The 24,371-nt window shown below is 39.2% G+C and overlaps 3 protein-coding genes across 6 annotated transcripts; 2 read left to right on the top strand and 1 right to left on the bottom strand.

The window, feature by feature from the left end:
• Positions 1-713: 713 nt before the first annotated feature.
• Positions 714-7,190, top strand: LOC141787199 (uncharacterized). Of its 4 annotated transcripts, none has more exons than XM_074665495.1 (4): positions 714-890; positions 2,024-2,685; positions 2,762-2,866; positions 4,829-7,190. In XM_074665495.1, exons 2-4 carry the CDS (start codon positions 2,050-2,052, stop codon positions 6,107-6,109), a joined length of 2,022 nt encoding a protein of 673 aa, XP_074521596.1. In that variant the 5' UTR covers positions 714-890; positions 2,024-2,049; the 3' UTR covers positions 6,110-7,190. The 4 variants fall into 4 exon arrangements, with proteins under 4 accessions (XP_074521596.1, XP_074521594.1, XP_074521597.1 ...); XM_074665493.1 differs by having other exon boundaries at positions 4,802-7,189; XM_074665496.1 differs by having other exon boundaries at positions 2,765-2,866; positions 4,829-7,188.
• A 1,576-nt stretch (positions 7,191-8,766) lies between these two features.
• LOC141787110 (uncharacterized) lies at positions 8,767-16,911 on the top strand. Its single transcript, XM_074665352.1, has 6 exons — positions 8,767-8,968; positions 9,274-9,806; positions 9,911-10,048; positions 11,867-13,747; positions 15,382-15,457; positions 16,636-16,911. Exons 2-5 carry the CDS (start codon positions 9,315-9,317, stop codon positions 15,454-15,456), a joined length of 2,586 nt encoding a protein of 861 aa, XP_074521453.1. The 5' UTR covers positions 8,767-8,968; positions 9,274-9,314; the 3' UTR covers position 15,457; positions 16,636-16,911.
• A 3,457-nt stretch (positions 16,912-20,368) lies between these two features.
• On the bottom strand, positions 20,369-24,158 carry LOC141784660 (group XIIB secretory phospholipase A2-like protein). The gene is made up of 4 exons (XM_074662485.1): positions 23,900-24,158; positions 22,170-22,258; positions 21,707-21,872; positions 20,369-20,487 (listed from the first exon to the last, which is right to left on the bottom strand). The coding sequence occupies exons 1-4, from the start codon at positions 24,156-24,158 to the stop codon at positions 20,369-20,371; spliced, it is 633 nt and encodes a 210-aa protein (XP_074518586.1).
• Between the last annotated feature and the right edge of the window lie 213 nt (positions 24,159-24,371).

The raw sequence follows: 24,371 nt of genomic DNA, 5'->3' as shown, positions 1-24,371 counted from the left end.
TTCTTAAACAAAACCATTATAAATAATGGAATGTTTTTACTGCTGTTAAGCATTTAAAACTGATTTGTATTTGTACAAAGGGTACTATTTCTTCCTTTTCTTTTTTTTTTTTTTTGATTTATCGGTTGATTATTTTTTTAAGTAACAGGATATTTGATATTTGAAGTATTTCCTCTCCTCTTACCAAATTGTAAATTCTAGGTTCAAATATATAAGGGATGGAATATTTGTCTTGTGATATTTTAACTACGAGATAAGATAGGATCAACTTTATTGACCCTGGTGTAAATTGTATTACCAGAACATTAACAAAACCAAATCTGAATCTGCTAACCATTTCCGAATTGTGTCCTCATAGAGCACAAAGCATACAGTGAAAGGTAAAAAAATACAAACATTTAGTATGTGAGTAATGAATAGAACAAAAGAGCAAGTGTCTTATGATAGAGAAGGTATAAAATAAAACAAATGGCAAAAAAAAGGCCTGAAGTAACTAGTTGAAGAAATCAGAGTAATCAGACGTGAGAGAAGTAAAAACTGAGTTGCACATTTGTGAAACTATTGAACATATCCAACTATCACATAAATAGACTGTAGCGCATGATACTAACTAAATAAACTATGGAAACCTTGTTAAAGTAATGGTGTAAACAGGAAACGCTTGAATTAGGTGATTCTCCCTCCCGCCAGTAGGTGGCAGTGATTGAAATCATTTGTTGCTGTCCTGCGGGGTCAGTATCCTTGCAGCAACGCTCACAGTAGAATTTCAACGTTTGAATGTATCATTGGTTAACTCTACTCTAAATGTTATTGTAGGGTTATCTATAATTCCCGCTCGTAGTTTCATCGTTTATTCTTTGTCAAAGAAAGCGGATTTGTTTAGCTGAAAGGTAAGTGGCGTTATTTTGATCACCAGTGCCAGCTGAGTTGTTGGCTAACCGCGTTATGTTAGCCACACTATGCAGAAATGTTGTGTTAACCGTTTATTTAATGGATAATAAATTGGTTGCTACATAATTATCAGCTCATCAATGCAAATGTGTCATATATTTAATTTTTTGTTGAGCAGCTAAAGATAAGGTAACTAACTGGCTCAGTGCTCGGTGCTAACTTGTAGCTGACCTACAGCAAGCAGCATATATGCCTTCATCTACCAGGGGTGTTTTCACGGTCCGATTTTTAGGGGTGCTTAGCCCCTCGCTGCAAGTGTTTCCTTCCCTTAAACCCCTCTTTCACGGAACAGTAGCAGTGTATTTACGAAACCAGGTGGTCTTTCTGGTTGTCTGCACACAGGATGCTGTTTTCCTTGATTTCCAAACAGGACTGGCCATGATAAGTCAGACCACAGGACGGTTTTCCACTCTGTCCATTTTAAGTTAGTTCAGGCCAAAGAGAGCGCAGCACGCTGGGTGTGAAGTATACACAGTTTCATCTTTGCAAGGTCTAATCTCCATAAACTTTTGTCCCTAAGTGCAGTTGTTTCGGGAGTGTCCTCATTTAGAGATGCCTAGTTTTAATGCAGTGCAGCATGACAACCTGAAGATCACACAGGTCTCAAGTCATCCAGACTTTTGTTGGGGCTGTTCAGTGTCTCTGTGATTTAGAAAATGAGAATTTCTGAGTTTTAACAATTTCAATATAGCCTGAGTCAAAGATTATCTGAAATTTACAGATAAACGTGCCTGGGTTGAAACTGGTGGTATTAATGTTTTGTATGTTTATGCATCAACAGACAAGTCAAAAGCTGAAAGGATGAGTGAAGAAGTATCCACAGTGCACCAGCATAGCACTGACAGATATAGCAATGAAATGGTTTGCCTCTTGTATGAATGACGCACAGAAATAGAAATACAAGTTTAACCTCAGGGTTTGGTGTTTTGCAGATTATGACTCTCAGTTTTTGTTTGCAATTCACAGTGCATGTCCACTTCTGGAAAATGAGAACATATTTCCAAACTCATTTTGTGGATTTCAGTCTTTAAAAGTAATTCATCTTTGTTTCTCTGCTCTTTCCTCCTTCCAGGTGGCTGCCTGCTCTGCTGAGATGAGATGATGTACTCTAACAGGTCTGAGCACAGCCACAGGGGACAGTACGGTGAGAAAATTTCAAGGCAGAGGGATAGCTACGACGACCGTTGGGAAGAAAGGCGCGAACCACACAGAGATATATCCCAGGATTCATATCATAAATATAGCGGAGATGGACACAGAGGTGCAGATAGGACAAGCAGAAGTAGAGAGTACAGTGGCTCTCCTAAGAGGCTGTACAGTACAGACTCGATAAACAGAGACTGGAGCAGAAAGAGCCCAGTGAGGAGACGTGTGTCTTCATCTGACTGGGCTTCTTCTGAAAAGAAAAGACGAAGGTTTACAGAGGATGATGACGACGAGTACAGATACAGGCGTGACGCTGAGGAAAAACCAAATAGACTTTCTCCGGACGCATTTTCACGCTCACGCACTAACAAGAGTTCAAAACACTCACAACTACAGGATGAAGATTTCAAATACAAGAAAACACCAGACTCCAGACAAAAATATCAAAACAAAGAATACACTTACGGGCATCATCGAGATGATTTAAGTTGCAGACCGTCATCTGGTTATAATAAAGATGATGATAGCCATGAAAGAAGCTGGGACCGTTCACAGTCTTGGAAGCACTCACAAGATTACACCATAAAGGTAAGACACACAAAAAACTGAGGCTCTATGTGGATTATGGTTTATGAAGAAATTAACCAAATCGTTCCTCCTCAAGCAGAGTTACAGCAAACCCAGAGAGAGGACTGTCAGCCCCTCCCCAGACTATGAGGATCATCGTCAGAGCAGAGCGAGGTTTTCTTTGAATGGATCGAGTGGACAGGTGGGTTTGTTTTTTTGCAATGAGGTATTTCTCTTAACATCTGAAATATATGCTCACAGATCTGCTTTAAATAACTAAAGAGCTGTTTTTCCCTCATTTATTCTTTTGTGTAGATAGGTATTATTTAGCCTTAATTTTTAAAAGTGGGGCCTAACAGCACAATATTAACCTGAAACTTCAGCCACAATAACAGATCATGGATATTTTTACCTTATGTCAATATAAAATGTGCATCATGAATATAAGATAGTAATTATCTGCAAGCATGTGTTTTCTGTGAGAAGTCTTTCACTTGATTTATTGCTCTTTAGTATTTTCATTTGATGAAAATGGGTTTTTCAATTAGACAGGGAGACAATCTAGCAGTGTGTCTCAAATTGCATACTTCCATACTGTGTACTCTGACTCAGTGCGCAAATTTTGAGTGTGTAGTGCTGTCTCAAATCGCATACTGCCAAGCGCCGTACTTACCGGAAATGACAGCATGATGTCGACCTCTTCTTCTTCTACGTCTGATGGTGACCGGCTTCCAGTGCATTTCCGCCAAATACCACCACTAGTTGCTTGCGAATTTTCAAAGCCTTTTCAGTTGTATATTAAACACAGCTAATAACACGATCAAAATATCAAGATCTTACCATCTTTCATTATAATTACAATGAATTTCAATCGCGCTTTGCTACGCCGTACTCAGCGCCAACAGCATCTCCTCCTCCTCCTCCTGGCTGAAGATGTCCCGGTATGTATTGTTTATTTGTATTTTTACCGTGCTGAGCAAACAGCCACAGCTCTCTTCTGCCATTGCTGCCAGAGGAGGAAATGAGTGCGTTGAGTGTCCACAGCTGCATTCTCAAAATCTGGGCTGATTTGAGTACACCATCTGGGTACTTTTGCATACTCATTGTTCGCATACTATGCATACTGTTTTTCATTTTGACGCAGTATACTCAAAATTTAGAGTATTTGAGTATGGAAGTATGCGATTTGGGACACACTATAGGTCATAAAACTCTGCCATAAATCTTGCCTGCACCATAGAGACAACATTAAAAAAATCATGAAGTCCTATTGAACATTTCATGGGTTTTTAAAGTGACTTTTTTCACCAAGCTACTTATGTTTCCACATTTTTATCTATAATAGTTCATCTTTAAAGGGGCTGTGAGGAGTTTGAAAGTGATCTTGAAAAAGTCTCCCTTCTAGATTTATGCATGATCATTATCCACACTTTAAAATGAGATACATTATCTATCTATCTATCTATCTATCTATCTATCTATCTATCTATCTATCTATCTATCTATCTATCTATCTATCTATCTATCTATCTATCTATCTATCTATCATCAGCGCCAGTATTGCTGGTTACAGTTTATTTTTAATCGCTACTTCTTAGCTTCTAGGTTGGGTCGACCAGGACCGGATTGATTTATGGCACTTACAAACTGACAGTGTTTACTTGTTGCCATGTTAGCCTACAGATAGGTCAGAGCACCAGGCTGACAATAGCACTACATATAGCTGGCCACCATTGGGTTTGCTTGATGTCACATTTTAAACCGTAGCGCTACGTAACTGTACTGATAAATACCTTACTCCCTTACCTACCTTACCCTTACCTTTTACCTCCAGAAAAAAGTTGTCTTGAACAAAGAAAATTTGTTACGACCTGATCTCCATTTAATTCCAAAACAAATGCACGCCTCACTAAAAGTAACTTACCACAGTGTGTGGAGACTCCGGGCCAGAAGGTGGCGATGGAGTGCAATTAAATCAGATCCTCCTCATAGCATCTTTAAAGCAAAATCTGTCTCTTTCCATTCAAAACTTCACAGGAAAGTATTTCACTGGTGTGATGTATTAAAGGTGTACATAGCAACACCTTGTTGTGTAACATAATGTATAAGTTTTGGATGCGTTTGTGTTCCCCATTAGTCTTTTGAGAGCGACGTCTCTCATCAGATTCCTGTCCCTACTGAGGAGAAGAAGACGAAGGGTTTCCAGCGTTTCCTTGATGTGCTCAATAAGGGTGTGAATGTTGATATGCTCACCAAAATAGTGACTCAGAACTCTGAAGGAGGGAGCGATCAACCAAGATCTCCAGCTTCTTTCCTGCCTCGTGCAGAGCGACAGTGGTCTCCAAGTTATGATGGAGTTCAACAGGGACATAAAAATAACGCCCACGTGAATGAGCGTGTTCGAGCTCGGAGAGTCGCTTCTTCTCCTCACAGGTCTTTTAGCCCAAAGAGGATCTCTCTGTCTGACGAATGGTCACTCCAGAAGGGTGATGGAGAACGCAGTTTCTTGAGCTCCAGCAGCAGATCACGGTCTCCCTCAGTGGTGGAAAAGATTACGCTGACACCTGAAGAGGAAAACAAACATAGGCAGATGCAGGACGTTCTGCAAGCCATTGGCATGAATTTAGGATTTGAGGAGCTGGGTCAAATGTCACATCGGATCCAGGAGCGATTATATGGAAAGAGGGATGGCGACAGGGAGGCCCAGCGTAGAAGAAGCCGTGAAAGAGACACGCGGCGGGCGTATTCACCAAGGCTGCAGAGCAGATCATCATCCAGCAGATCGAGTTACAGTCCGCCAACTCGAGGTTACTATGTGGAAAAAGATGCAGAAAGTGCTCTGAGGGATTTATCAGAAGAAAGGCAAGGCCCGATGCTTAAACCAGTCGAATATGACACAAACTCCAGGAGTAACACTTCCTATGATGTTAAGAAATATGAAACAGACGCTCAGGAGCAGACTGCTGTGTCTCAAACATTCTCTCTAAATCACATCTACAGCTCATCAGAGCCATCTCCTCCACCTGCTATCTCTTCATACTCTGCTGTTAACAGTTCACCTGCAACACCTTTCCCAGTTCCTCCTCCAGCTGCACCCTCCACCTTCCCTCCAGCTCCTCCTCCAGCTGTTCCCCCTGCCCTGCCTCGTTATTTCCCTAATGTTGGCCCCAGGTTTTTATTTCCACAGCGGCACCCGCTTTTCTCTGTGCCGCATGCTCCACCACTGAACTTCTTTCCTGGACTCCTCCCTCAGACGAGGCATCTGTTCCCTCATCACATCAGTAATCCTCGACTGCCCTTTTTTAACCTGCCGCACATGAACGCAATTCAGCCAGTGAACAACACACAAAATAAAAAGACACCGTCCAGGCCGCGCTGTTTGCAGGTCATTGAAACAAAACAAGTTGGAGACAGACCGTTGAATGGGATGGAAACTGGACTTTAAAACAGATTTTGTAAATAAAATGTCTGTCCTGCAGATAAGGACAGACACAGTCACTATGTAAATGTTCTTAACTTCCAGCAAAAACCACACAACATTATTTGAACATTATTTAAAATATTACTGTTTTGTTTTAATTTGTCTGAGAAGATAATTCACATCCTCAGTTAACACAAACTGAATCTATTAAGCATCTTGTCAGTCAAGTATCTGCACATTGTTCTTGGTTTTGTGTGTGTCAACAGGAGTCATTGAACTCAGAGAAATGAAAACGATAAACAGAAACCTGTTTATTATAAGAGGCAAAATTCCGGACACTCCAGTTTTGCATGAAAAACTGGTATGACAACATCATAAGGGGTGCTCAGCTTCACAAAGACTGGATGATTAAAACTACCAAATTATTAGATAAAACTGCCCTTCTTTCAATTCCCTTCCACCCTACTCTACAGTTGTTGGTCAGCGTGTCAAAAAAACAGATAAATTGAAGAAGCTTGGGGGAACAGGGGAGCAAATGATCAAAGCTTCTAATTGAAAAGACCTACTTGTTAAATTCAAATACATATGCAAGCTGAAGGACAACTGGAGGCTTTCTTTTCTAAGATTAGTAAAGAACAGGTCGAATACCAAGGAGGCAGACAACAAAAACAAAGCCCACAAGTTGACTATGAGTTAACTGACAAACCTATAAGTGGTGTTTGAGCTCTTCTGCTCATAGCAGACCGTCACTCAAGAGAGAAATACTTAAAGTTCATGAAAAAGTGTTATTTCTCAGAACTTCAGTCTTTTAACCATGTTTTTATAATTGGTGAAATCATAGACTGTTACATCATCACCGATGCTCTTAAAACTGTGTGTGTAATGAAAGGTGATCACATAGACTTCAGCACTATCCTCATTAAAACACCATAACATGTTGTTTTGTCACCATGGTTTAGGTTAGCTTTACTGCATCTGTGCTGTGTTAGCACCCTTGTTGATTGGTCGACATGTTTTGTTTTTCTGCATAAATGCTGAGAAGTATGTAAATAATTTGATTGCAAATTATTAAATTTTTGATTCAAAATGGTGTTCCTGCAATCATTATTTTATGTTCCATTGAAAAGAAGGCAAACTTTCTTCAGGTATTCAGGTTCATGTAATCTTTGACTGAGTTTTGGGATATACACTACCTGTAAAAAGGTTTTACAAAAGCCCATTGTTTCAGCTTTTCATTGAAATGTAAGCATTTCAAGTCCAGTGGATAGTTAAAGTGGTACAAAGGTAAGTGGTGAACTGCCATGGATGAAGAATAAAAAATGAGGTTACCCAGAACTGAAAAACAATGAACATTTCATAGTTTTTCAGAAAGGCCCTTTAACAACATAAAGCTGTTCAGCAGCAATGGAGATCAAGCCTTGGAAGTAGATGCAACCATTTCCTACGAGTGTCTTAAGATTTCTTGATTCTTTCTGACCATCCGTGTGTGTAAAAGTAGAGCTGAGACACACTGTGGTACCAGACCCTCTTGGTGAGAATTATTGAACAATATTGTCCAACAGAAAGTCCTGTGAAATGAGCAGAAAAAATGAATTTCATAATGAAAGAGAGACAGAGCATCAGAACATTTATGGAAACAGGTCTTAAAGAAGAAGATAGCATGAAACCATAAAGGGCACTGCCAGCACAGTCTCTTTCTGCAGACTTAGACCCTGTGGAGCTGGTTTTGGATAAACTGGACAGAAAAATTAAAGCAAAGAAACCTAACCAACATTTAGAGGAACCTCTGCTGGAACAGAGCTGGGTAGGACTTAAAGAAAAATGTTGAATTCTATAGTAGAAAGAATGCTTACAGTGTTTCCAGCTATTGGAAAGAAAAGTTTAGAAAAAATTGGGTCTATAAATTGATTTCAAGATTTATTTTTCTGCATCAGTATTTTATTTGTTCTATACTTTTATTTTAGAGTATAACAACATATTAAACTGCATCATTTTCATGAAAACTGGCAAAAAAAAAAAAAAAAGTTTACCAAAACTTGTTATCTTTTGATGGGGTGTGGGGTTTTGGTCATTTAGTTTGGAGATGTAACAGAAGAACAGATACTGATAGCAGCTGAACCTTCTTCTTTTTACCTTATTATGATTATTATTATGATTATTATTATTTCTGTTACATTTTAAACAATTGTTTGAATTACTTTATGACTGCATTGTTTTGTCTATTTGTGTACAGCACTTTGTTTTGGTTGTGGTTGATTTTAAAATGCATAACAAATAAATAAAACATAGTTATCTGCTTCTTTATCTTATTTAAACCATTGAAATGGACCAAATTTTTACCTTTTTTTTACTGATGTTATGGTAAACATTAGATCTTGAGATTTTTTTTTAACTGCTGTGACTTTTTTTCTTCTTTTCTTCTCTTCCCGTTGCTAGATAAATTTAAACCGCCTCAAGTAGTGTTCAAGGTCCAAGAGCTGTGATCCCCGAAGCAGTAATTTGACACCTACAATCCAAGATGTTTTCAATTTTATTTTTCTATTGTTTTAAAATAAATACACTCATTGTATCTTTATAAGCATGACTTGAAACTTCACCCACAATTCACCTTTAAACAAGCACCAATTTCATTTTAAAGGAGTCCAGCAATATCAGTCCTCCGTCCAGCAGGTGACGCTGTCCCCAGTGTCCCAGTCCTTCCAGTCAGTACGCTCAGTCTGGTCCATCAGCCTCCTGTTGTTCGAGTTATCTTCAAACAGTTTCTCTTATCAAGCAATGTATCAAACAAGACCCAAGTTTGACGATTCTCTGTCCGAAAGCTTGAATGTTACGACGATGAAACAACTTCTCACATCGTGACGTGGTGTCTTCTGGGTTGCTGTAGTAAGTACACAATCCGTTAGCTGCAATGCTAAGCTAGTGTACGAGAAGGTGCTAGTTTCTTGACCGTTCGTCACACTAACACCACTGCAACCCTGAAAAATATGATATTCAAATGATAGAAACCATGTGTACTCTAAGCACTGAGTATATAACAATTTGGTGCATGCTTAAGAAAATATTTAGGTTAGCTATCGGTGCAGAGGGGCTTACCCAAAAGGTGTCTGACGTTGGGTGGTGTTTATGGAGTGCAATAGTGTGTACACGTATGTACTTATTTACCTACTGTCTTTGTATCTGCCTTTCAGACAGTGTCCTGACATCATAGAAAGAGGAGGTTAGCTGAAAGATGGACACACTTCTTTGGGATGCTATCCAAAGCCTGCGGAGCTGCAGGAACCAACAGAATGTGGATAACAACAGCATGTGCAATGCTTCAGTGACTGACAGTAACCAGAACGCTTACAGGGAGTTTTCGGGACACATCGTTGGTAAACCTCAAAGTAGTGCAAGTGGGAGTGAGGAATGGAAGGGACCCACTTCTACATCATATGACTATTATAACCAGGAGTCAGAAGCTGAGGACCCAGACGGAGTACCACTTCTCATAGAAGATGTGGACCCAGAGTTGGCAAGAAAGCGTAAAGAACTCCATGAGATTGAGTCGCGGATAAAGCAAAAGAAAGTCTCAATTGCTCTGAAAACAGTTGAAAACGTTGTGAATTATCCAACTGAAGCTCCTTCCACTAATGGAGAGTCAGATGAATGTGAGGGGCCAACCCTTAAAGAGAGGGTGCATGCAATTCTGCAGCACCGTCGTCCCAACAGCTCTTTGTCAAAGGTAAGTCATTTGTATCACCTGATACAAACAGTTCATTGACATTTAAGTTTGTGTGCTTCAGATAAAAAAATTAGTTCTTCACAGCTTCCTCTTGTTCTGTACAGGTTCGCACACCCCCTAAAGGAATACTGAAGTCATGCAGCCACAGAAAGCTGCAGGGTGACCATCCCTTGAAGCTCAGAGTGAAGGCATTACTGAAGCAAAGACATAATGATCCCTTTATTTTTTCAACATATGGACAGGTCTGTGATATTATTATTTCTTTGCAAGATCTGTTTCTTGCTTTTCAGTAAATCTGTAACTGTATTCTGTACAAGGCCTTCTGAGGTTAAAGCAAACACCCAATGAAAAATGGGGTGCACACCAAGGTTATAATAGTTAACTAAAACAAAACTAAAAACGAAACCTAAAATTTAAAATACAGTTCAGTTAACTCAAACTAATAAAAGCTAGAAAAGAAAACAAAAACGATAAGTAAACTAAAACTGTATCTTGTGTTCACAAAACTAACTGAAACGAACCAAAATGATAGACAAAATGCCCTTAGTTTTAGTTTCTGACAATGTTAATAGCCTGTAAGATTTAAATTAGTCCGACACATTTTCCCAACCAATTTTAGACCGTTTTTAGCAGTTGTCAGTGCCGTACGGCACCATCGTAGCGACGTACTGGGACGTGCTTGTTTACTTCACTGACTGGCTGTGCGCTGTGCTGCGTTGTAACGTAGTGGAGCAATGAATCAGAGCATCTGTAATAGTTTAATTGTATTTGAGTCTGCCTTTATTTGTTTTTAAGTCTGCCTTTCTTGTTACAGAGTCCAAGTTTCTAATTATTTAAGCTCGTATTATATTGTTTTATATAGTTTTTGTTTATATTATTTTTATGTGATTTAGGCTAACATTATGTTTATATAATTTATGTTTATATTCTTTATACTAAGTTTATATTATTTTCTTGTGTTTAAGGCAGCAGCCAACAGTTCAGTATAAGCATTGACTGAGCAGTGAGCACTATGTTGGACTGGAAAATAAACAGTATTACAAAATATTTACTCTGACCTTTTTTAATCCTGCATCTGGCAAATAATGTATGAAAAAACAAAAACTAAACTAAAACTAAGCCTTGTTGCAAAAATCAAAACTAAATAAAAACTAGAATACCTGCTCTAAAACTAATTAAAACTAAACTGTAATGGAAAAAAATCAAAACTAACTAAAACTAAACTATAATGACAAATACAAAACTGTTATAGCCTTGGTGCACACTAAACAAGTTGCACTCATGAGTATAGGATGGTTAACCACTTATCTTTAGAACTGCTTGTCATTTAGGAATAATCCAGCAGGAGATATTAACTTTGAATTGCTTACAAATTAGCAGAAGTAGAAAAATATTGTCAAGTGAAAGGTCTAACCCTAAAATATTAATTCTTACATCCACAAACTTATCAATTAAAACACTCAGAAAAACAAATTTTAATTGATTATATTATATACATATTATATATGATATTGTCTTGTTGCAGCATGTAGGGTCTTTTTTCTTTTTTAGCTGTCATGGAAATGTAAACAACATACACCATGGACACAAATGCATCATCAAAATAACCAAACTGTGGGCTCTGATAAACCACGGGGTTTGTCCCCTTTGAAAAAACGAGACACAGAATCCACGATTTCCTAAAAGAGTGTCAGATTGACTCCATTAGAACTCAGTATAGTCTTCAACTTAGCCTCAGTCCATCTGATATGGGAGTCATCTTGTTCTTCTCGGCATGGTTGAGCGTTACCCGCATTTAGAATCGATTTAAGCCGATTGTGATTGTATCAGTTTAAGATTGGTTAAAAAAGAATGAGACGTGATCTTTTTCTGCCCATGGGTAAAGTCTGAGCTTGGTCAAAGGAAGTTCAAGAAAGACGTCATGACTTTCTCTTATCATCTTTTGTTTGCTTCAAGTCAGAAAAGGACCAAATGTATCAATGCACATCCTGTTTCATTGTTAAAAATGATGTCTGGGAGTCTTAAGTTTAAACACACACTTTATGTTTAACTGCTCCCAGGTCCCTGATATCACACCGCCTCCTCCAGCTCAAAGGGAACCTTCAGCAGAGAAGGAAGCAAACAGCAACGACCTGGGTTTCCAGCGCTTTCTCAGCATACTCAACAAAGGAGTGGACATGGAGATGCTCAGTAAGATTGTCACCGCTGAAGGCGAGGATCTCCCTGTGGAAGCTCCTGACAATCAGCCCCCTGCTTTAGAGGACAAGTTAGAGCCTCTCAGAAGCAAGAAGCAGGGAGGAGATCCTCCTCTCAGAAGTGAGAGCCAGGGATCAAGTAGTGGAGCCTCTCTGCCACGCCTCAGATGCACCAGCAGTGGAGAGAGAAAGACCAGCCTGCATAGTCAAGAACGATCCCCCAGCGAGAGATTCTCCTTACTAAGTGATGAGGAGAAGAGAAACGACAGAGGAGACCACTGCTTGCCCTCTAGTGGAGCCTCTCTGCCAAGCCACAGTCCCACCAGCAGAGCAGAGAGAAAGATCAACCTGCACAGCCGAGAAAGATCCCTCAGTCAGAAACTGTCCTTACCTAAGGATGAGGTGAAAAACAACCAAGCCGATCGCTGCTTTGCCTCAACTAGTCGATCAAGGTCTCCTCCTGCACTGAAGAAGAAGAAGAGGAAGAGGAAAATGGAGGAGAAAGAGAAAGAGAAAACACCAAAGGTGGATGATCACTGTGAACAACTCAAAAATATCCTCCGGACTTTGGGGCTGAGTCTGGAAGTGGAAGAGATGAGCAAACTGACAGACCGAACCCAGGAAAGACTGTATGGAAAGAAGAGGACTGAGAGCAGAGAAAGGCAAGACAGTCAGCAGAGGGGCCCTCACCAACATTACAGAAACTCTTCCTCCTCTTCTTCCTCCTCAGGGTCAAAATCTAGAAGTTTTAGTCCTAGTCCCTCCCGTAGTCAGCTGTCCCGCAGCAGAGACTCTAAAGAAAGGCGAACATCTGAACGCAGCCGCTCGAGAGACAGGCACAGAGATGAACTGTTGGACCATGACAGCAAACAGGACGGTGAGAAAGCTCTGAGGTATGGAGACAGAGATGGGGAGCACATCAAAGACACCTTGACACATGAAAACTCAGATTCCCACCAACCACTCTCAACATATTCAGCCCACTGCCCTTCTGGATACCCTACATATACAGATTATGATTTTCCACAATACTCTCAGTTCGAAGACTACCAGAACACTTTCAACGGTGTGACAAATTCCTACTGGATGGATCCCCAGAATGCCCACTCTGCACACTTGTATTCCAGTATGTATTCTCATCAACAGGACCCCCTTAATCACTTCTCTGATCATTCAGCAACCCCTCAAAAAGTCTTAAAGTGCCAGCTCTCAGCCCAAGATGCCACCTTCTTTGCAAATCCAGATCTGTCTCAGAGTGAAGGGCAAGTTGGGTCGGCCTCAGGCAGTCGCTACCTTGTTTCCCCTCAGCGCACGGCTCAGCGGACAGCTCAGCAGACTGCTCAGCGGGTGGCTCAGTGGGCGGCTCAGTGGACGGCTCGGCACACGGCTCAGCAGGCGGCTCAGTGGGCGGCTCAGCGGCAGGCTCAGTGGACGGCTCAGCGGACGGCTCAGTGGATGCCTCAGCCGATGCCTCAGCCGAGCTGTGCAAATGCACCCCCTGAAGCCATTTATTTGAAAAGAAAAAAGAGCAAGAAATCAAAGAAAACTCCGAAGTGGATGCCACCAAGGGTGATAGAAAAGACTGACAAACCTGTCATTAAGAGGGAGCTGTTGGAAGTGAATGTAACAGAGGAGAAGAAGGAGAAGGCTTTGCGCGTTGATAAAGAGGATTCTGAAACAGGGCAGTCAGAGGAGGTAAAACAGCCCCCAACAGAAGAGGAGACAAAGAGGAATCTGAGGAAAATGGTTAGTAGACTGTTTTTTTCTCAATCTGCCATAGAGAGCTGGTCTGAGAATTATTTTGCACCACTCATCTAACAAATACATTGGCCTAACATTTTCTACGGCCCCTTTTTGTAGGTCAAAAAATGCTTTTTATTCCCAATTAAATTCAATTTAGGTTAAAGGCTACAACGCATTTTCATTCGCTTTCAGTTTCTTTTTCCATAATTTTGCTCTTCATGAAAATTTGACCTGAAATGTTGTTTTGTTCAGGAAAAGAAACTCACAACTTGAATCTGTGTCAAGTGACTCAAAGTTAAGAAAACTTTTCTGATTGAAACTGTGTCCTCTAAAGCTCATACTAAGCCAAAGTGCTAGATGAAGACTGATACCTGACACTTCCCTAATTTTTATGGAGAAAGTAGTCTGACTGTGCCTGACAGGGTACAATTAAAACCAATTCAGAATAATGACAAATTTACATACACTCACCACCCACTATATCAGGTACACCTTGCTTGTACTGTTTTACTCCTTTAGTCTTCAGAGCTGCCTTAATCCTTGGTGGCATAGCTTCAACAAGGTACTGGAAACATTCTTCAGAGCGTTTGGTCCATATTGACATGATAGCATCACACAGTTGCTGTAGATTTGTCGGCTGAACATCCATGATGAGAATCTCCCGTTCCACCACATCCCAAAGGTGCTCTATTGGATTGAGATCTGGGGACTGTGGAGGACATTTGAGTACAGGGAACTCATTGTCATGTTGAAGAAACCAGTCTGAGATGATTTGAGCTTATTTTTTTATTTATTTAAACAGACAAAAGACCCATTGAGATCAAGATCTCGACCTAGCCAAGAGGTCAGCAGCACGCATCTTAAAAAAAATAGAGTGGTGGCAGTATACAATAATTTAGAATACACACATATTTTGCGAGTGCAAGGTGTTTTGCAATAAAAATGCAGTAACTAAAAAAGCAATTTAGAAACACAGGCAGCTTTATGACATGGAGAGTTATCCTGCTGGAAGTAGCCATCAGAAGATGGGTACACTGTGCTCATAAAGGGATGGACATGGTCAGCAACAATACTCAGGTAGGCTGTGGACTTTAAACCATGCTCAGTTGGTACTAAGGGGCCCAAAGTGAGCCAAGGAAATATCCCCCACACCATTACACCAGCAGCAGCAGCCTGAACCGTTGATACGAGGCAGGATGGATCCATGCTTTCATGTTGTTGATGCCAAATTCTGACCCTACCATCTGAATGTGGAGCAGAAATCCAGACTCATCAGACCAGGAAACGTTTTTCCAATCTTCTACGAACTTCAGCAGCTCGGCCTGCATTGCATTGAGCTGCTGCCATGTGATTGGTTGATTGTTTAACGAGCAGCTGAACAGGTGAACCTGATAAAGTGGCTGGTGAGTGTGCATATTAGCACAAAGTGGACAAGATCGCCATCATTGAAAAAGAAAAACAGTCTTACATCAAAAGCTTCTCTGACAAAAATGAAACCTTGAATAAAATACAAAATACAATTCGCAAGCACTGAGCACGTTGTGGCCTCTACTTTTGAAATGTACATGACGGATAAACCTTACTCTCATGAAACACTTTCTTTGTCTTGTTTAATTTTCTGTCTGTTTGTTTTCTAGCTGGCAGCATTTAACCAGAAGCCGAAGCCAAACTTTATACAGCCACCCAACATCGTTTCCTGCGAGACTGAATGAAGTGAGTAAAGATCTGTGTGAGATCACAGATTTTCTGTACAGTGAAGGACTAAAGCCACAAAGGAGAAGAGAGAGATTTCGAGACTAAAGTTGAACTGTCATGACAATGTAGTCATAAATTTATGCAAATAAAATCATAGTTGTCACTGGTTAGCTCCCCTTTTCATCCAGGTAAAAAATGGGACACTCTTACGTCTCTTATAAAAGAAAAAATTAAGATAAGTTGGAGTTGTGAGATAGAAGTCATAGTGATGTGATAATAAATAAAATTTAAAGATACTCACCCAAATGTATGAGATTAAAGTAGCACTCATGAAGAATCAGAATTAGGAAATCCCTTTTTTATTAGGGCAAGTGTTCTTTTATTCTATTTTATTTTATTTATTTTATTTGTTTTCTTTCTTTCTTGTTTTATTATATTTTGTTTTATTTATTGATTATTTTGTTTTATTTATCAATTATTTTGTTTTATTTCATTTTGTTTTCAATGTATTATTTTATTTTATTTTGTTTTATTTATTCATTATTTTACTTTATTTTATTTTGTTTTGTTTTGATTTATTTTATTCAATTCAATTCAGTTTAATTCACCTGGAGGAAAAGGGCTTCTACATTAGAGTAGTTGCCTGCCTGTTATAAAATGAGGTAGACAGAGCATTTTTATTGAGTTTAACTCCTCGAGAGGCTCAAAAAATCAAAATGATATTTATTTTGCATAGATTCATCAAACAGTAGATCATAATCAAATGTGTGTTTCTGATGAGCTTGATATGAGTTTTTAATCAAATGTGAAGCTTGTTTATGAATTATGTTGAATAAAAAATGTCCTGTTTGACTTAGCATGGCCTGGGTCATATTCAACTGACAAGTCCAGGAAAATATCTTATTTCAGGATATTAAATGAAAAAAAATATGATGTGTTGTAAAGAGTAAGACAATCTGTCAAAGGGTTAAGAAAAATTATCTAGCTTAATTTCTTGAAGTATGAATAATTTCATGACTCATAATTTCATTCATTAAATGATTGAACATTGAACTGACTCTTTTCCCATGTCAGAGTGAATAAAAGTAATACTGTTTTGTTATCAACTCTTGGTGAACAGGAGGATTATTGAAATGTGAGGCAGCTCATCCCCTCTTCTCCCATATGATCTTTTTTTTTGTTCTTTTTTCCCACAGATCTGTCAAGAGTTACTGGTGTCGTTTGGTTTGAGCGTGCTGAGCCCCGGCGGACCACATGAACCTTGTGTCATTTACAATTCTGTTTGAGAGCCTAACATAACACTGAAGGTTTAAAAGAAAGGATGGGTTCTTAGTTCATACTAACCATTGTATTAATATTTATGTTTTATGAGAGCCACTTTTGTTCTGGACTGGTTTCACTGGTTTCTCATCTTTATACTTGATGAGAATCCTCCTCTTTGACTCTGTTTTGTCTTTTTTACTTGTACAAGTGTAACTGATGGAAACACATTTGTAGGATCTGTATAACTTTGTTAAGATATATATTTTCCATCATAAAGAGTTGATGCTGTGCAGTGTTCAGACCCTTATTCATTGGACTAAGCGTGTTCTTTACAAACATGTCACCATTTCAAATAAACAGACTTTCTTACAGTATAAGATTTACTGGCAAGACGCCTTGCTACAACAGAGAAATAATCTATCAAACTCAAATTGCTTTACATTTTGTGTTTTGTTTAAAGATAGAGAAGTCAGCAGATTTTAGACTAGCGCACAGAGATGCTTATTTATCCTGTGGCTCTGTTCCAGTTTCCTTTCGCATGAGCTTTGTGAACAAGTGGGTAACTTTAGGATTCCAGCCATGCCTCTGCCTTAAAAATAAACCTTTTAAATGAGAAGTAAAAACAACTTGAAACAACTTAACCAAGTCTGGTTTTAATTAAACTCTGAACTACCAGGAAGATGCTGGCTGAGTATCTACAAAATGGGTCAAAGTAAAGCAAGAAATGGAGGCAGCTGTGGCTCAAAAAAAAAAAAAAAACCGAGCTTCATGGATGAAAACTACCATATTTGAAAAGGACCTTTCCAAGGTGGAAGATTTGTCTGACAGAAAAAGTCTGAGATGGTTTCAAATGAGCTTAAAGATGATCTCTTCTGATACATCAAGCACTAACATTTAAAACATTTAAAACCACAGAAGCGTTTTTCTTGAGCTGAATCTCAGATTTCAACCCACACAAATCTTTTCATCGCTGATGTTGGCCGTTCACATCCTTTGGCAGTTTGAACCAAATTGAATGACTTTTTTCGCTTCAAAATTAGAAAATTATTGTCGACTTTATTTTCATATATTATGACCCTAAAAGCTTGTGTACTGCCCTCTCTGTTATCTTATCCTGGCCGAGCAGCTATTTAATCCATGTAGGGAAACACTGTCAATAACAATCCTGTCAGAAATACTTTTCCTTCAACTTGTCTGTCAGTAGTTCCCTTTTTTGTCTAAGGCATTTTCATTTCATTTTACAAACTTATCTCTCAGCAGGCTGAAGCGTCACTGTGGGTGTGATGTACAAATTAAAGCAGGTTACTGGTCTACAGGTTGTTCAGGTGCATCCAAAATTAGAACATTGTAGAAAAGTTAAATTATTTCAGTACTATTTTGAGCATTTATTTATTTAAATTGTGATGGTTATGGCTTACAAGTTAACAAAAACCCCAAATTCAGTCTTTCATAAACGAAGAATTTAAGACCAACAAAAAAATAACTTTTGATAAAGAAATGTTTGCCTTTTCAAAAAATGTTTGTTTAGTAAATGTGCTTAATAATTGGTTGGGGCTCAAATTGCACGATTCACTGCATCAGTGTAGATCCATACTTTTTTCTCCCAGTCTCCCCTGATCTACTTTGTTGGTCCTATTTATTTATGTTTATTTATTTTATTTTTTTCGACACCCTATGAAGCGATTTTCAGACGGGTTTTTTTTTGCTCATTCATGTTAACCCATTCTATGTTTCCTGGAGTGATTATATATATATATATATAATTTTTTTCTTCATTTGTGTATATATATATATATATATATATATATATATATATATATATATATATATATATATATATATATATATATATATATATATATATATATAAATTTCCCCTTAATGGTTTTTATTATCTTGAAGAATCACACTGGGTTTATATCTCAAAGCAATTTTTTTACATTTGATGCAAAAAATGTTTCATAAATATTATTATTGATGATATTATTACACAGTGTTGGCTGATTTGAAAGTGACAACATTTGTCTACAATACTACTTCCAAATATAATCTTATTTTTATGAGATACAGAATTTCTTAACACTGTAGTGAATTAGTTTACCTTTTTGGGGATCTGTCAAACGATGTGTCTTTTACAATATGATCGGGCAGGAGACATTCAGTGACTGGGGCGACATCAGTAGGATATTTCCCTTTTGTAGGTTTTCTGAATACTGTTTGGATCTATCAGCATGGAAACTCAGAATGTCCCTATCCACCCGAGCAGTCATTCCAAAAGTCTGGGCCCTGACCCAAACGTGGGTCACCAGAGATTTTTTATGGGTCACCAAATTAGTTTTTAAAATGTTTATACAAAATTCACCCTTAACCAGAAGAAGTCTCCCCTCGCCCACTTGTTTACTGATGATTGGCTCCTCATACTGTAATAGATGGTAATGTTTTTATTGTGAAGGGTCATCACCACAATGTTTACTGTAACTGGAAACATGTAACTGCTTCTCAAAAGTCTGAAGCCATGAGCTGGCGTGACTCAAACAACCAAAGCCAAACCACCGTATGTTGCCTACTGTTTTACAGCACTCAGAGGAAAACGCTGTCACTGTGTCACCGTCACACATATGAAAGAGCAGACCCATTGATTACTTTGATTGTTAGTTTCCAAAAGAAAGATGTGAAGTCAGATTTTAAAACCTCTTTGAGTTTGAAAGTCCAAAGTCACTTAGGATCTTGGACGGACACCAGCTGCAGAAACGGAGCTGTTACAGCTTGTTACAGCTGTGCAGTGACGTCACGCTGATAAAGAGGCATGGACAGATGCTGTTACCTTTATTCTGGATGAACATCGCATCTTAATATCTGTTAGCTGGTAAAAAAGATGTGAGATGATGCAGAAACATGATTAAAGAAGCCTCTTTTATCATTGCACAGTTATTCTGTCAATAGATTTACAGATTAAACATATTTTGGATTGGGTGGCCATGGCTCGCAAAAAAGTGGGTCACCTGAAAAACAGTTTGGGAAACACTGCTCTAGAGTAACTGTTATTCATTTCACTGTCTGTGAAATGAATAACTGAATTAACATGAACGAGATGTCTTTAGCGTCTCTTTTATAAATTCTTAGGGCTGCTGGTTGAACCGTTGAATATAACATCAACTTCAGAGTTCAGGTTTTGTACTGACTTTAGCACAGCTGTGGTTGTGGTTTGGACTAATTCACAGCTGATGTTCAGAGCAGCCTGCTCTCATCCTGGGATTACACCAACACCCGTTGACCTTAAATGTGAAACCTTTATCACCTTTAGTTTTGACATCAAACATTTGAACTTGATATTTGTTTTGAGAATATGACAAAAGCACAGTACCATATCTTTAAATACCTTTATTATATAATGTATATTAACCAGGTGAGACATGACAGCACTCTGAAACAGAGAGGGTTTTCCATTTCATTAAATTAATTTCCATTCCTGCTGAAAGAACTGATGCACACCCAATGACACAAAATCAACGCCCAAATGGCATTTTTTACATCCAGAAAACCTTCAGGATGAAGGACTCAGGTAGTCACACAGCAGAGTCTGCAACATCAGGGCTCACAGCACCAGCAGCAGATGTGTTTCCTCAGTTCATACTGTTATAAATAGGAGAGTTCTTCAGTGTTTCTCTACAGTTCATCCTTCTCCTCTCCTGGACAGAAGCACGCTGCCCTCTGGCTGTTCATGTAGGGTCTGCAGCCCAGAGTCCACACCGTGTTGAACAGGGTGTCTGCGACTGTTTCACATGCTGAGGAGAGGGAGTGACAGAGAAACACAAAGGGTTGGTCACAAAGAAAGCATGTAACACCTGACATTTTTAACCACATCCATCTACATTTTACTTCTACAAACTGATGCTTGAATGCTGAAGTTGATGGCTTTGATGGAGAGTTGTAGATGCAACTTTTTTTTTTTTTTTTTTTTTTTTTACATATCAGTCTTATTGTAGTTATTATATTAATCTCAGACTGGATCCGCTTCATTGCACTCTGTTTGTGTCCCTGCTCTGGCAGGTTGCAGCTTCCTAAATTTGCCGGATGCAAGCGCTGTGACATGATGCAATTTACAAAAGCAGATTGAGCAGGACAGGAAGTTATGCGCGGGAACCACCTAAAGAAACACCCAGCGACCTTTAAAAAGGAACAAACTGTGTCAAAGCTAGAGTGTTATTAGCTTTACTGCAGCAACAAACTGGCATTATGAGCAGAGCCAGGCCTGGTAGTCCTGCAACATACTGGACTGAAGATGCAGCCTGTATGACATTATGGATGAGATGGCATCACGTTATAAAACAAGACAATAATTCACTTTGATGTCTTCTATGTAAACTATTCATTGTCTTGGTGCTCATCTCTGTCCTCCTGTCCATCCATGTGTGCACCACCCTGTGCAATCCTACCCAACTCTTAAGATAAATATCAAAATATATTAATTCACAGACTTATTTCCTTTTCACAAACCAAAACCCACATTGAACCACAAAAGAGCACAAATCCATCAAGTCAGACATTTGTGTTGTTTTGAAGTGGAAGTTCTTAGATACAGAAAGTTGTGTGTGTGTGTGTGGACTTCGATGCTTCCTACAAGTGGTCCAGCATTGATACAGGTCTGATCCTGTTTGGGTTCCCACAGCCAACCGTGCCCTGTCCAGGTTTTGGTCAAAAGAAATGCCACAAAAAATGTGTGCCTTACCGAGACAGGCAAAACTGAACCACTTAGTGAATATGGGGCTCAACAGGCCTAACCTCTGGATATGAATCATGTGAAAGTAAAACATGTCAGGTGTTTGAGCTCTACATTCTACGGCTTCACTTTTGGGTAGCTGTCCCGTCGACCATCTCTTATACAGGCTATGACTCCCGCTGTGAAACTATCAAAGGTGAATTCAATCTGAATGTTGCTGAAAGGTGGACATGTTCTCAGTTACCCTACCCTGTGAAAGATAAAAGAAAAAAAAGGTCACTAACTTTCTACTTTTGACACGAAGCCCAGACTCTTCTTGAGATCGGAGCAGATGCTGTGGAGGCACCAGCGGAACTTGGAGTCGCAGCGGTACTTGTTGGAGCCACAGGTGTCGTAACACATATCCAGCTGGTTGCAACACTTGGTCATGGCCGGGATGCCCATGTCAGCCTGGTGCAAAACAAAGAGGATTAATGAGTCACACTGTGGGGGTTCATCATGTAAACTAACAACATGATGGAGTCAAGGATGGACTTTGACACAGTTAAACTTTAGGACTTTTGATTTTATTTCATTTAATCTTAGCTCTTCCCCTACAGTCTTACCTTCCCCTAAAGCTTCTGATAAGCTTGGACCCTCCTCCCTCCCCTATAGCTTAAGTACAGAGTCACATAAATGAAGAGCTGTCTGATCTAATCTTAACACAGATTAAACTCCAGGAGTTAGATAAACCCTGATGATACATACCCCCTCTGGAACAGGGAGGCCAAAGAAGTAGGAGCTACATCCATCAGGCTCCGGCATTTGGAAGCCAGGACGAGGAATGGGATCTTTACCTGAAAGGTGAAGCAAAGCGACTCATCAGATTTCATGTTTGACAACACGCCTGGGTCATGGCTCGGTCTGACATCCTTGTGGATTTAAAATTATGTTTGCACACAGAAAGACAAAGGTCGCTCATGATGAAAGATACATGACACATTCCCAAGCCCCAGCCTTAAAGCTGTCCTATCACATCAGGGTCACAGTCCGTGTCCAGGCTCCAATCCACATGATAACAAAGACGATAAGTCTGAGAAGAAGAGAAGCTGATGACATCTTTGGTAACAGAGCACTCATGTTTTTGACTTGGTGCTCCATTTTAGTCCTTTATCTAAACTCCAAGAGTTTAAAATTATGATGTTTACAAAAAGTAAGTTTCATACTTTCAGAAACATCCCAGTTTACGAACTCATTCATTGTTTTGTTGTTTTTTTTTAGTCTTGTGATTTAATCTCCACATTTCTCCTACCCCCTGAATGAGAACGTGACAAATGAAGACCTTGGTTTGACTGTGAATGACAGAAGACCTCTCCTGAAGTGTGATTTAAAGACACTTTTCTTTTTTTGTTTGATGTGTTCAATGCAAAAACACTAATTTTCTGAGTCTTGAAGAACGGACTTCAACAGATGCAGTTTAGCTGGCATGTGATCAGTTAATCAACTATATCTGCCTGACACTGGATCACACATGTATGTGCATAGTTTTATTGGTGTTACTTAAACATTGGCCAAGTTCAAACATGTTTCTCTTCAGTTTAACTTTTGTTAAACTAGGAAAAAAATCTCTGGTGATTAACCATTTTGATTTAAAAAAGTGTCCTGACAAGAACAATTAAGATTAGAATTAATCAAAGACATTAAAAATTTATGGAAGAAAACTAGAACCACTGAAAAAAGGAAAAGTCCAAATTTTTTATGACTATTTTTTTTTTTTAGAAAAACAGACAGAAATCTGAGATTAAAGCCAAAATTCTGAGGAAAATAGTATAAAGAAAAAAATAGCATTTTTTCAGTGGCCCTAATCTTCTTTCATAAAATTAGCAAATAGTTGTGAAAATTGTAAATCTATCATGCTCGTATTCTCAATTTTCTTTGTCCTTGGTTAAAAAGTAAATTCCTGCTCAAAAAATGTAAACATACCATCAATCAGAGATTTTCAGTTGTACCAATGAGAATATCCTGTAAGTCTGGCTGTACAGTTTAGTCTTAAGTGAATTTAAAGGGAAGTAACCTGCAAACAAAAAGGCTCTCTGGCAACAATAAAGATTATTTGTGATAACATAATTAGGGCACTTCAGTGTGGGATGGAAGCAGTCATTTTGTTTTTTATCAGGTAATAGGAGACCTCTTGACCTCACTTGTCATTAATAATATCTGTCATACTAATGCTAGCATCACTGGTCTACCCATTTGCTGGCAGACGTCTGTTCAACATCAGTTTGGTTGTGCCTGAGGTTTCTTCCTTCTCTACCAAAGCGTGAAGCTCATGTGTATAAATGTGTCTCTGAAATTAACACAGAATAGGTTCTAGACTTGCTACAGCTACTAATAGTGATAAAAGGAAACTGATTAAACTAGCTTTAAAGTCCCAAAGAAAAGTTGAACCACAGGCTGGTGTAACCTTTTGTCTGATTTGAACTTTTAACCAGACTCACCGTATCGACAGCGGAACTGGCACACTCCATCCCGTCCACCCATGAACTCCAGCATGGAGTCAAAGTAGCTGCTGACTGACTCAAAGCCTCCTCTCAGGGAGTGCACCCCCCACTCTTCATCCTGGCTTTCCTCCTGTGTGCCATCAGAGGCCGGAGCCGGCGTTGGTGCTGCTGGGTCCTCGGCCTCCTGGCTGACCGCGCCGATGATAAAGAGGCTCAGCAGGAGCAGAAGAGGAGCAAGAAAGGCCCAACGGGTCATCTTGTTCTGTGTAAGAACACAGACAGAGCTCAGAGAGAGAAGAGAAACACTGACACACTCACTAAGGCAAGACTGAAAGTGTCTGCGTGACCTGGACTTTGAGCCAGAGGCAGGGACAACCTCATATGTGGAGGAACAAAGTCCAGCTTCTATCTGGTCTTTTTGAAATGTCTAAGCTTTTATCATTCTCACTGATTGATTAGTGGAAGAGCC

The sequence above is a fragment of the Halichoeres trimaculatus genome, unplaced genomic scaffold (genome assembly GCF_033239565.1).
Source record: "Halichoeres trimaculatus isolate MK-OKI-2021-1 unplaced genomic scaffold, fHalTri1.1 fHalTri1_scaffold_2, whole genome shotgun sequence".
NCBI classification, from domain to species: domain Eukaryota; kingdom Metazoa; phylum Chordata; class Actinopteri; order Labriformes; family Labridae; genus Halichoeres; species Halichoeres trimaculatus.
The sequence above is the reverse complement of the archived record's forward strand: the minus strand, read 5'-3'. Positions and strand labels throughout refer to the sequence as shown.